At 45.1% G+C, this 14240-nt stretch overlaps 1 protein-coding gene across 1 annotated transcript in view; it reads left to right on the top strand.

The window, feature by feature from the left end:
• Positions 1-14240, top strand: part of LOC126281283 (uncharacterized) — an 895930-nt gene that overhangs the window by 852665 nt on the left and 29025 nt on the right. Inside the window, exons 15-16 of the mRNA XM_049980105.1 lie at positions 8-364; positions 11667-11907. Of these exons, the coding sequence (XP_049836062.1) occupies positions 8-364; positions 11667-11907 (598 nt within the window). The remainder of the gene's footprint in view (positions 1-7; positions 365-11666; positions 11908-14240) is intronic.

The following is a 14240-nucleotide window of genomic DNA, read 5'->3' as shown; positions in this document are numbered from 1 at the left end:
TTTCCAGAAGGTGGCAGCTGACCAAAAACTTGAATTACACGAATCGGCAGGTGCCACAGCGGAATCATCTGGGACTGCTCCCCAGTCGAGTGAATGTTCGAGTGATGAAACGGTCATACATGTACTCCGAGGTGAAACCCAGTCACAAGATTCTGGCATCAATCTTACATCACACGAGTCTGACTCAGGTTCCCCAGTGCCAAGTACGGGGTCTTTCTCTGGTGGCATGGTAGCGGAAGCATGCCGAGCTGCAGCTGCTGAGAGACAGCGTGAAGCTGTAGAAGCTGCCTCGGGGATCCTAGGAGGACCACCAGTCGCTCGCTGGCACTGTCCTCCAAAGTCCATCTGGAAGCCTGCTGTGGAGGTGAGTTTTTGTCTGTTGCTGCAGCAGAGATTTTATCGTTTTCTTGGCTGCTTCTCAGTGTGGCCAAGTGTGTAATACGGAAGCAACAGGCAGTGGTAAAGTCTAATTGTTATTACAGTACATCTGACTTGCACTCAACTAACTGCTCAAACTGTTAGATACCACCCTTGTGTCTTGCATAGTTTGCTTATTTTCATCAGACACCTCGTTCTTAATATTCTTTCGATCGTAGGAGAGCGCTAGGTACAATAATCAGTGGAGTGGTGGTAAAAGTAAACTTGTGTTCCAGTGCACTTGAGTAGTGTGTGCTGTGTCTCTCCTCATGAATGGAACAGTTTGGCTTTGCAGACTGTTCAGTCTGTCAAAATGTCTTGAAGGATCATTCCAAGCTTGTGAGGTTAAATCAGATACAAATGGAATTTTGTTTTAAAGAAAATTCATTGAAAAATTAAAGGCTGATATAATTTATTTTTCTACATAGTTTACTCCTTTATAAACACATTTTTCCCAGTGAGAAAGAAGGTTTTTTTTATCTTATCATCATAGGACTGAAGCTGGTTGCATCAAGAGCCAATTGTGCAAGAATACCTGTGTGCCCTTACCATCTTCAAATTGTTGCCTCCTAGAGATTTTATAAGCAATTCAAACAAATGAAACTCATAGTGCGATAGGTCCAGGCTATAGGGAGGATGATCATGTTGAGTTCAGTGCACTGGAGAAAATTAGAGCTGCATTATGGGTCCTGGCACTGTCATGGAGGAGGATGTGGTCTCGAATTGGTTGGTGTCATCTTTTTCAGCAATATGTACCTCTCACCTGGTTCAGTAGTTTGCACTAGTAAGCAGCATTGATTGTGTGTTGCCCATGCAAAAAATCAATGACCAAAATGCCTTTCCTGTCTAATAAAACAGTTGAAAGAACCTTGCCAGCTGACAGTCGAATCTTGGCTTTCACTGGGGCTGCCTCACTTTGCCTCCACCACTCCCTACTGGCTTGTTTTGATTTGGGAGTGTAGTGGTGGACCCACCTTCTTTCAAAAACCTTGCTTAAGCCTCTGACAGACCTCCCAAATGTCTCGACTTCTGATCTGAAATCAGAAGGCAAGGGACCTATCAGGCATACACTTTACGGAACTTTACATCATTTATGATTGCTGACACCTTCCATAACTTGTTTTCGATCTGTTCGGCAATTTTGGATACACTCACCAGTCGATCTTCCTCAAGAATGTCTTGAATTGTGCAACTTTTTTTCATTCAGAATGCTCATCTGGCAACAGCATTAATGTTACTTGTTTTCCACTGAGCGCCTCCATGGGCAATAAATTTTATAATAATGCATTGTGCAATGGAGGTTTGCACCTCTGGCTCTGAAATTGTGAGCCCTACTGATGAACTGGATGGATTGTTAACAGGGGAAGTTATCTTCCAAAATCAAGTACAACAAACCATCAAGTATTCAATTACTATTGTGAGACAAAAAGCATTGAAGATCTCCCTCATAATACACGGATGTCGAAAACTTAAGGATGAAAGTAACTTTCATATCATGTGTCGCTGCCAGGTAACATAGCTTGATGTAACTTGGACTGTACATAGAAAGAACTGCTGCAGTACACTACAGAAAGTAAATGAAAGAAATGCCTAATGAGATTAGCAAAAATGACACTTTTATTCAAAGACAATAATTACATGAAGTCACTGTGATCCATGACGATCCTGTGAATGTTACAAAAGATGGGAAGTGGTCCTTATCGGGGTGTGTTATGGCTATAGGCAGCAATGCATTCTCTGAAATGTGCTCCCATCCTGGCCTCAAGGTTGGTAAGGAGTCATCGTTGTAGGGTGTTCTGTTTCACCACCAGTGCAGTTGACAACTGCTGCATGGTTATTGGTGCATGTGGACACCCAGCCATATGTCTCCCCACCACGTCCCACATGTAATCAATGGGATTTTAGTTGGGGGAATGGGAAGGACAGTCCATTCACTGAATTCCACTTGTTCTGCGAACTTCTCCACCTGCAACGTTTGAGGTGGCACCCAAAGTCATCCATAAAAGTGAAGTCAAAGCCAAATTCACCCCTTAAAAGATGCACTTGAGGAAAGAGTACAGTGTCACAAAACATTGACCTGTGAACTCCCTCCCCATTTGTGAAAATTTGGAGGTCAGTATGTCCATGCAACTTTGTGCCTCACCACACAATAACACCTGTACCAGCAGAAACTCCATGTTTACTAATGTGCATTACATTTTCCTGCCTCTCACCGAATGAGGATATGTCCAGAATCACTTCACAGACTGAATTTGCTCTCATCCGAGAAGAGCACATGACCCACTCTTCATTGGTCCAGTCCCTATGCTCTTGGCACCACTGCAGCTCTTTGAGCACAGTACATTCATTGCTCAATGTTACTGTGACACGGTACTTCTTCCCCTTGTTTCTTCAGGGGTATATTCGGCCTTGACTTCAGTTTCATGGATGAAAATTTACAACCACACTAAATGGTGCAGATGGAGGAGCTGTTGGAGCTACAGGGTATTTGGTGAATTGACTGGCCTGCCCATTCACATGTCTTAAATCCCATGAAGCATGTGTGGGATGTGCAAGGGAGACATATTGGAGCACATCCACATGGAACAACTATCCAGCAATTGTCAACCGTGCTTGTGGTGGAATGGAACACTCTGCCATAAGACAGCATTACCAACTTTGTGGCCAGCATGGAACACATTGCACAGCATGCATTGCTGCCTTTTTGCCTGTGCCAACGGCCTTGCCGCAGTGGATACACCGGTTCCTGTGAGATCAACGAAGTTAAGCGCTGTCGGGTGTGGCCAGCACTTGGATGGCTGACCATCTAGCCGCCATCCACTGTTGCCATATTTCGGGGTGCACTCAGCCTCGGTATTGCCAATTGAGAGCTACTCGACCAAATAGTAGTGGCTCTGGTCAAAGAAAACTATCGTAACGACCGGGAGAGCTGTGTGCAAACCACACCCCCCTCCTATCCGCATCCTCAACTGAGGATGACATGGCGGTTGAATGGCCCTGATGCGCCACTTGTGGCCTGAAGACAGAGTGCATCGCTGCGTGTGTTGATTGCACACCATATTAAGAACTATGTCTCATCTTTTGTAATGTCCAGGGAACTATCATAAATCACAGTGACCTCAATGCAGTTGTTGCCTTAGAATAAAATTGACATTTCTGTTTGTCTAATTGTGTATCTCATTCAGTTATATTCTGTACTATATTGTAGGAGTTATTTCTACAAATGATCCAGGTTTCATAAATTTGTGTTACAAGGCAACGGCAATGTTACGAAAAGGAAAGATTGGTACTCGTCACATAGAGCAGATGTTGAGTTGCACATAGACACAACAAAAAGACTGCCATACATGCTGAACATTTGGTCAGTACACCTTTTTCTAAAAAGACAACTCACACGTATTCACAAAGCACAAGTCACATAAACACATTACTACTGTATCTGGCCACTTATGCCGGATTACGAGCAACTGCGCCTGATGGGAGAAGCAATCTGGGTGATGGGGATGAAGAAGACACTGGGACAGGGAGGGTGAGGGATAGCTGTCAGGAGTGGGGGAGGGGGGAAGGTAAAGTGCAGTGCGTGGGAGCATGCAGGGATGAGGTGGGGACAGGGTAGGGCTGTAGACAGCACACCCACATTCATGCAAGCACAATTTACACACACAACTGCTGTCTCTGGCTACTGAGACTGGGCTGCAAGCAACTGTGCCTGGTGGGAGAAGCAGTCTGGGTGTTGGGGGTGATGAGTAGACTGGGGCAAGGAGGGGGAGGGATATCAGGGTAGGGATGGGGGGAGTGGGGAAGGTAAAGTGCAGTGTGTGGGAGCGTGCAGCGATGTTGTGGGGACGGGGTAGGCCAGCTACGTGCAGTCAGCTGTTTTAAGTCAAAGGGTTGGTTAGGAGATGAGTGGAAAAGGAGAAAAAGAGAGGAGGGAAAAGGACTAGTGGTCACATTGCTGGAATAGATAGCTGTGTATGTTGGTGGAGTGCAAACAGAGAAAGGGATAGGTGAGTGAGCGACAGGGATTATGAAGTTTGAGGCCAGGGGTATATACGAGGGTTGTCCACAAAGTAAGTTTCATTTCTATTTCTATCTGCAACAGAGCTACGATTGCAGTTCCGAGCATGTGCGGCAGTTACTCTGACTCAAGGAGAAGACATGTACGCCATTTTCAGATCATTGCTGCCAATGTGTGCTTTGTGGTGATTCTTTATAATGCCAGCCATAATTGAAAATGCCGCCTTGTGTGAAATCAGATCTGTGTTCTAAATGCAAAGAAAGTTAAACCAAAGGAAATTGATCTGCAAATCTGTGAGGTTGACGGACAAAATGCTATGAGTGATTCAGTGGTTAGAAGATGGGTCAGACAGTTCAATGGAGGGTGTGATCAAGTGCATGATGAAGAATGAAGTGGACACCCGTCTGTGGTTACTGATGCATTTGTTAACAAAATTGAGGAGAAGATTAAGCACAACCATAAGTTTACACTTAGTGCCCTTGATATGGAAGTTCCGCAAATCTCAAGATCACTTATCCACGAAATTGTTACTGAAAAACTGAAATTTTGTAAACTTTGCTCATGTTGGGTACCCAAAATTCTTATTGAACAACACAAAAAAAAACAACGGATGGGCAGTGCACTTAAGTTTTTGACATGCTGCAATGAAGAAAGCGATGGTTTTCTTTCTCGGATAGTCAGGGGGATGAAACTTGGGTACCGTATGACACCCCTGAAACAAAACAGCTATCAATGGAATGGAGACACACTTTCATTCCCAACGAAGGAAGGTTAAGCCTAAACAAATCTTGACACCTTGAAGAGTCATGTGCACTGTTTTTTGGGACAGAAAAGGCATTTTGCTGCTTGATTTCTTACCAGGAGCCCAAACAATCAATGCACATAGTGACTGTGACACCATTAAGAAATTATGCCGCGCAATAACGCACAAGCGCCGAGGATTACTGTCAAAAGGTGGTGTTTTATTTTTTTATCCATGATAATTCCTAACCTCACACGGTGAATGTGACAGGAATTTCACTGGGACGTGTTTGATCATTCTCTGTGCAGCCCAGACCTCGTTCCTAGTAACTTTCATCTCTTCTTACACCTAAAATCTGTCCTTGGTGGTCAACACTTCAACAATGATGACAAGCTGTTAGCCCATCTTCATTGGTCCATTACGGATTGTGGGACGACGGCTCACATGAACTTCTTGATGCAATAATTTACCTACAGCCGTATGTATTGTACAAATTTATTTTATTTTATGAACTTGTATGTGCTACCAGTTTGGGCATTACATTGATGCCATCTTCAGGCCCCAATCGTCATCGTCGTAAAATCGCTATACACAGAAGGAGCCATACAACTGGATCCGTGAATCAAATCGTCCTGCAACAGCTCTTGTTGGCCAGGTGACACAGACTGAAGGGGTTTGCAAACCACCTCAATCTGTGTTGCCTACTGTCTACAGAATTTCAAAGAGTATATTCCGGTCAAGATTGTCCAAAATTTTCTCTAAATCTACAAATAGCAAGGCTTAGCTTTGCTTAATAATATATTTACGAATATTAATATTTGTTTGATGTTGGCACTGATTGTTGACAGCAAATCTCATAATTGTGTGAATGTATTATGAGGCTGTTGTAATTATGTTTAATGTTTAAAGAAATGTTTATAAGAGGGTCTGGTGTGGATACCACATGTTATCTTTATTATACACTCTGTGCAACAACACTTCCTTTTCTATTGAAAAGTATCCCAGAACATGATGCTACAAGACATTAGAGAGTGATAATAACAAAAATAAGTCAACTTTTTGGCATTTTCACACCCAAAGTCTGCTATGATCTGTGTAAACACCAAGGAAGTAAGAATATTGTGTTTCATTAATTGATTTTTCCTCGTGCATTATTTCGAATATTGTAGTTCAACCATGTACAGTACAGGTTTGCATGTATTGTGTTTCAGTAACAATCTGTAGAGAACCATTTGTAATTATCAAGTAAATCAGCCAGGTGATTTATAGATGCACCTCCCAAATAATTATTTGCATACAGTAAATGTACTGCTTTGCCAAAAATGAACTCCATAATTGTTCAGACAGGCTGCATAAAATTACTGTACATTGGAATTACACTTCCACGTAGATCTGAATTTCTGAAACGATTTTGAAATTTTATGTGGAATGTTTGACTGCCACTTTCACTGAAAGAGACAGATATTTCTCAGTTAGGTTACTCTCTCTGTTATAACCTTTAATCACAATAATTGCGTGGATATTCACACTCTCTCTTAGAACAATAGCTGATCACATGATTACAACTCAGTCTCTCGTATTCGACTGCCGTGCCGTGACATGCGGCCGGCGCCGTTCGTAGCTAGGTGGCGCTCCCGCGCTTAGCCGATTTGTGGAGCGCCTCTATCGCCGTTTGTGCGTACTGTCGTGGCAGCACTGTTAAATGTCGTGGCACTATCACAACACTTTTCCCCCCTTAAAAAAAAAAAAAACTCACTTCCTTGGAGACATGGACAGCGCGGAGACATCCGTGGCCTCTTGTGAGGCCCCGAGGAGATCCCGCGCAGAGACACGAGAGTATGGTCGAAAATGTCCAGGACGGAAGCTCGTGCATGGAACGTGCCTCCTGGATGAGATGATGGGTGAAAACTCCGGAGCAGCATCCATAGGTGTCATGGACCTGGGAGTGTGCTCCAGCGAGATGGGTCCCGGAGAAGGCGGCGTCGTGACTGGGGCCGGTTCCGGCATACTCGGAAGCGGCAGTGACGGTGGCTGCATCAACACGGATGGTAGATCGGCAGCAGCAACAGGACTGGCATCTCGGGCTGGTGGAGGCGAAGGATGGGGCGGTGGCACCGGCATGGCCACCACTCGTGGGCACATCTGGTCGTAATGGCGAACAACCGTGCCGTCGCCCGTACGGATTTCACAAAGCCGGCGGCTGCGAAGAGCCTTGACCACCTCTGGAATCCATTTAGGGCGAGATCCATACCCTCGTGCCCACACGTCGGCGCCCACCGAGTATTTTCCCGCACTAGGGGACACAGTACAAGGCCTGACAGGGTGAAGCAGGTGCAGTAGAGTGCGCAGTTGGCGGCCATGCAAGAGTTCAGCAGGGCTGCGATCACCCAGAGGCGTGAAGCGACAAGAACTCAGAAATTGCAGCAGGGCGTCATCTGTGGAAAAATCACTAAGGAATTTTTTCATCTGGCATTTGAAAGTGCGGACAAGGCGCTCGACCTCCCCATTCGATTGCAGATGGAAGGGAGGTGCGGTAACATGAAGAATCCCTTGTCCAGTACAAAAATCACGGAAGCCCTGCGAAGAGAACTGAGGGCCATTGTCCGTGACGATCGTGGATGGAAGACCTTCTAGCGCAAAGATTTTGGACAAAGCCAGCGTCGTCGCCGCAGTGGTGGGTGACGGACATCTAACAACAAACGGAAACTTCGAGAAGGCATCAATCAACAGTAGCCAATAAGTACCGAGGAAGGGGCCAGCAAAGTCGGCGTGCACCCGTTCCCATGGCTGAGCTGGATCAGGCCACGGAGAGGGCATTGTTTGAGGTGCCGCCAGTTGTTAAGCACACTGGCCACACGCAGCAACCATATGGGCGATGTCCCAATCAATACCGGGCCAATAAACGTGCCTGCAGGCCAGGGACTTAGTCCGAGAAATACCCCAATGGCCTTCGTGCAACAGTTTGAGAACATCTTTGCGAAGAGAGGCTGGCACCACAACCCGTGGAGATGCGCCATCCGCCAGAACAACAACACCATCACGAACAGACAGACAAAGGTGCAAGGCATGGTAGTTGCGAAGGGGATCCGATGCCCGTCCCTTGGTCCTGTCCGGCCAACCTCGTTGAACAAAACCGATCACCCGACGCAGGACCGGGTCCCGCGCAGTAGCCGACGCAACCTGCGAACCTGTAAGTGGAAAGCCCTCGACCGCACGACGTTCTTCCTCATCAATGTGGAAACAGAGGAGTTCATCATGATCGAAAACAGGGTCGGGGCCCATCGGCAATCGCGACAATGCATCAGCGTTGTCGTGCTGGGCCGTGGGGCGATAGTGAATCTCATAATGAAAACGAGACAAGTATAACGCCCAACGTTGCAGGCGGTGAGCTGCCTTATCCGGAAGTGACGCCGATGGGCTGAACAGAGAGACCAGCGGTTTGTGGTCGGTGATGAGGTGAAACTTAGAACCATACAAAAAAACGCTGAACTTTTTTAGAGCATAAATGATAGCGAGCGCCTCCTTTTCGATTTGAGAGTAACGCCGTTGCACCTCGTTGAGGGTCTTGGAAGCATAGGCGATGGGTCGTTCCGACCCATCCTCATACCGATGGGCGAGAACAGCCCCTAGGCCATACTGTTCATACCGATGGGCGAGAACAGCCCCTAGGCCATACTGTGACACGTCAGTCGCCAGAACCAAGTGCTGACCCGGACGGAATGTGGCAAGACAAGGTGCCGACTGCAAATGAGCCTTCAGGCGGACAAAAGCCTGCTCACACCCGTCGGACCAACAGAAGGGGACTTTTTGCGTAACAGCTGATGCAGAGGATAAGCTACCGCCGCTGCGGATGGAATGAATTTGTGATAATAAGCAATCTTGCCTAGAAACGCCTGAACTTCTTTGACTGTAGACGGCCGGGGTAGAGCGTTAATGGCCGCAACGTGCTGACGGAGAGGGCGTATACCCTCACGGGACAAGTGGAAACCAAGATACTCGATGGAGGGTTGGAAGAACTGTGACTTGTCCAGATTGCACCTCAACCCAGCCGAATGCAAAACCCGAAACAGTGAACGTAAATTATGAAGGTGCTCCTCAGTGGAGGCTCCCGTGACAACAATGTCATCCAGATAGTTTATGCAGCTGGGAATGGAAGCCGTGAGCTGTTCCAAAAAGCACTGAAAAATGGCCGGTGCGCTAGCGACGCCAAATGGTAATCGCTGGTACTGATACAACCCACAAGGAGTGTTGATAACGAGAAATTCCTTGGAAGTAGCGTCCAACGGCAACTGATGGTACACTTCCGATAAGTCAAGTTTGGGAAAGAAGTGGCCCCCAGTGAGCTTGGTAAACAACTCCTCAGGGCGGGGAAGAGGATAAGTGTCAACGAGGCTCTGAGCGTTGACGGTGGCTTTAAAGTCACCACACAATCGCAGACTCCCGTTTGCTTTAGAAACCACCACGATTGGCGATGCCCATTCGCTGGAGGTAACTGGAAGGAGAATCCCTGAAGCTGTTAACCTGTCTAGCTCAGCCTTGACAGGTGCACGCAACGCCACTGGAATAGGGCGTGCCCGGAAAAACTTAGGGCGTGCCGTAGGTTTAAGAGTAATGTGGGCCTCAAAATCCTTGGCACAACCCAGACCAGCAGAGAACACGGACGAGACTTCAGAACACAATCCATCCAGCTGTTGATACGGAATATCCTCAGATATGAGGTGCACATCATCAATGGAGAACCCGAACAACTGGAAAGCATCATAACCAAACAGGTTTTCAGTGCCTGCATGATCCACCACATAAAACGTGAGGGGCCGAACAACAGACTTGTAGGCAGTGGAAGCATCAAACTGGCCCATGGTAGGAATTTTCTGTTTATTATAAGTCCTCAGATTTTGCGTAACTGGAGACAAAGGAGGGGAGCCCAACGCCAAATACGTGCGAGCATTAATGAGAGTTACTGCAGAGCCAGTGTCCACTTGGATGCGGATGTCTTTATTCAGAACACGAACAGTAACAAACAACTTATTTGTTTGAGAAAGCACACAGTGAACATCCATGTCCGACACCTCGTCCTCGTCGACAGGAACTTTATGGGACTGACACACAGAAGCAATGTGGCCTTTTTTCGTACATAAATTACACGTGGCCCAACGTTTTGGACACGCTGCCCTGTCGTGCTGTACGAAACAACGGGGGCAAGAAGGAAGTGTGGAACGAACCGGCTTCTGTGGTTGCTGGTTTCGCTGAGAGCGTTGCGGCCCAACGCGACGTTGTTGACGCGAGTGAACCGCCGCCACATCGTCGTTCTCCTATGAAACAGGCAAATTGCCCATGTCGAGAGTTGACTGTACAGCGCCTACATCACACCACGCGTCGATTTGCGTGCCAGCAGCGTGAGACACTTCAAAGGATTGAGCGATGCTTAGAACTTCCGACAACGACGGGTTTGGCAGTTGGAGGGCACGTTGCCGAACTTCTTTATCAGGAGCAAGCCGTAGAATAGTATCCCTAACCATTGAGTCAGCATAAGACTCGTTATGTGTGTCCGTGACAAACTGACATTTCCTACTCAGACCGTGTAGTTCCGCCGCCCAAGCCCGGTAAGATTGATGGGGCTGTTTATGACACCGGTAGAACACCACGCGGGCGGCAACGACGTGAGTGTTTTTTCGATAATAGGCAGACAATAAGTCACACATTTCTTGGAAGGATAGGGAGTCAGGTTCCCGCAGAGGGGCTAACTGAGATAGCAGCTGATAGACTCGAGGGGAAATCCAAGATAGAAATAACGACTTACACATAGGAGCGTCGACAACGCCGAAAGCCAAGAAGTGTTGCCCCAAACGCTTCTCATAATCCTCCCAGTCTTCAGCGGCCTCGTCATATGGAGGGAATGGAGGCGGAGAAGAGGAAGACAGACGATGAGTAAGTGACATCGACAATGCCTGAATTGCTGCAGTCAGCTGTGTTTGTTGTTCAATGAGCGCTTGCATAAGCTGTTCCATGCCTGCCCCATCACGAACACGCAAATCCACAATGCAGTGAAAATATCCCGACCTCGTCGCCAAAAAGTGTTATAACCTTTAATCACAGTAATTCCGTGGATATTCACACTCTCTCTTAGAACAATAGCTGATCACATGATTACAACTCAGTCTCTCGTATTCGACTGCCGTGCCGTTCGTAGCTAGGTGGCGCTCCCGCGCTCAGCTAATTTGCGGAGCGCCTCTATCGCTGTTTGTGCGTACTGTATGGCGGCACTGTTAAATGTCATGGCACTATCGCAACACTCTCCTTGTATGCATGAGAAGAAACTTTTATGAAATCTTGATGTTTATTGCTGTCTTTTTAATGTTGCAGCAGAGATTGTCTCTTATTTTTCTTATGATTTATCTTTTGTATAAATTGGGCTCTTTCTCCTGTACCTTCTTGTTGGGTTGTTATATTTTCTTGAATTATCATGAAATAGAAATGTTTCGTGTGCAGGCTCTGCAGGAGTTTGACATGGTGCGTGATGGAGACCGTGTGATGGTGTGCCTCTCTGGTGGCAAGGATTCTCTCAGCCTCTTACACACACTCCACCAATATCAGTTCTATGCAAAGGCTAAGGGTGTGAATTTTACACTTGGTGCTGCAACTGTTGATCCAGGTAGCCCTGCTTATGATCCAAGGCCTCTCATACCTTACCTGGAGGCCTTAGGAGTGCATTATCTTTATGAAGAGCAGAGTAAGTATTCTGTATGTGCATACCTGTCTTTAATATTAAACATTATGTATATATTCCTTCTACTTGCTGCAATGTGGTTAACCTGGTAGCTATATTAGAATGTAAGACAATATCAGTAAAAATATTGGCAGAGATGTTTGATTTTCTTTAGTAATTTCTGTTTGTTTCACTAAATCATCCTGTCAGTTAACAGGAAGACCTTTCTGATTCTTAAAGCTACATAAAAAGATTAGTTGCTATATAATTATATTATTTCTTAGCAATGTGGCAATGGATAGGTAAGTCTGGTGAAAAATGGTCATATAATTTTAAAAATTAACTGACTTTATCTCTCAACATTGCCTCGTTTGGTACCTATGCATTTCATTCTTTTTCATTCCATTGGAACAGAGTATTTTATCAAACACTGTAAAATGTTCTATTATGGAAGAGAAGCCACATGGGTGAGAAGGCATCAGCAAACAGAACATTCCCGCAGGTATAAATGGCACACAAGCATGGGTGAATAGTGTTCAGTCATGTTTGCTACTCATTCACAAGTGTTCTCTGGTGTTTTGCTGCCTGGTAGTCTTTCAGTGAATTATCAAAGGAAGTTCCAGTTTGTTACTTGCCTCAGTGTGAATATCACAGAGAGCATTCACATTCTCAGTCTTGTTATTTTTCATCCATGAACTGCCTTTGTGGTGTATGTAAGTGATGTAGTATCTGAAGAGAATGTACTGTTGTTTATAGGAAAAGGTAGATGTCACAGTTGTTTGTGGAATACAAGAAATCCACTCTACAAAAGGCAGGGGAGCAGTGTTGGAGGGGATGGGGGTGAGAGGGAAGTTAACATTTGGAAGGAAGTGCCCTAAGCACTCCTCATTACAGCTGTTAAGTAACAAAGAAGATACATTCATTACTTGCTTCCTCCTAATGAGAAAAGAATAAAAAGGGCACAAGCTCAGGAGTGAGTGATACGCAAAACAACTACTTGGTGTAGTCCAATTGTCTCCAGTTTCTAAGAACCAGATCATAAATTCTAACCTTTCTTCAGGAGATATTGCTTGTTGATAGCTACTGCTGTTTTGAAATTATCCCCTCTGTTGCAGTGAGTAGTTCAGTTAATGAAAATATTCTACCACTATATCAGTAAAGTTTTAAATGAAAGCTACAGGAAGGCAGGAACTTTAATTCAGTGATAAGTGCACTACCACCATGTGTCTCATGATTGTGTAAAATTTCAGAAACCCACAGTTTTCTTTTCTTACGCAACTTTACTTTCTTCATAACAAAATAATTCTGTCTGACTATCATAATGCATTGTCTGTAGAGTTTGCATATTTCAGTCCTTGTTCTCTCATCTTCTTTTGTGTTCCCTCCATTGTAAATGCTTGCGAAAAGATACAGGTGAATGGTGGTGAACACTAGTGTATTGTTCTGTGGATGCTCATTTGCTTGTGTTCTCTTCTGTTCACTTTGATGGAAATGAGGACTCAGCTATCAGCAAGCCAAATTTTGAAGTAAGGCAACAAATGCACTGTGTGTGTGTGTGTGTGTGTGTGTGTGTGTGTGTGTGTGTGTGTGTGTGTGTGCGTGTGCGTGCATGTGTGTGTGAAGGTGGGGTGGGGTGGAGAGTTAGGTGACTGTTGGTTTGGTGAAAAAGCACTTGCTTATGTGTTTGTCTTGTTCACTGTCAGCCAACTCTTCTTTCAAGTGATAGAATGATTAAGGATAATGAGGGCCAGTTATGTTTCTGCCTCTGTCCTTTATCAGGATAATATCAAGGAAGTAACAAAACCAGTGGCTATTTCAAGTCCAGCCAACAAAATACTCTTTGCCTTCTTATGTGCAGTCTCATCAGTATTGCTAAAATGTTTTGATTGTTGCAAAGAATGTTAAGAATATTGATGTATTTAAATTACATCTATGGTCAAATATCTGTGCAAATGTCCTGTGGTTTTTGCCTAACATATTCAGATCATTCACTGAAATGTTCTTATGTGTCAAATTATGGTCAAAAGTCAGCAAATGTGGTACCTACCAAACAACATAATTTGAATATATACCTAGTTTAGTGCAGAACTGTTGCCTTTTTTTAGCTCAGTTGTTATAATATTAGTTACCTCATGTGCTTTTGTACTCATCCGGTAGTTAATTACAAACCTTGTAAGGATTGTTATGTGTTGACCTTATCTAATTGGCTGATCACTTGTTTCAGAGCAGAAGCTACTGTAACAATGCTTAAACTTTGTAATCCAGAAAGAAATACTCTTAAGTACTAGCCTAATCTGCTTGAACTTCATCCACATCCATTTTTAACCATGCATTTGCTCAGAGCTTTAAATGGAAAT

The sequence above is a fragment of the Schistocerca gregaria genome, chromosome 7 (assembly GCF_023897955.1).
Source record: "Schistocerca gregaria isolate iqSchGreg1 chromosome 7, iqSchGreg1.2, whole genome shotgun sequence".
NCBI classification, from domain to species: domain Eukaryota; kingdom Metazoa; phylum Arthropoda; class Insecta; order Orthoptera; family Acrididae; genus Schistocerca; species Schistocerca gregaria.
The sequence above is the reverse complement of the archived record's forward strand: the minus strand, read 5'-3'. Positions and strand labels throughout refer to the sequence as shown.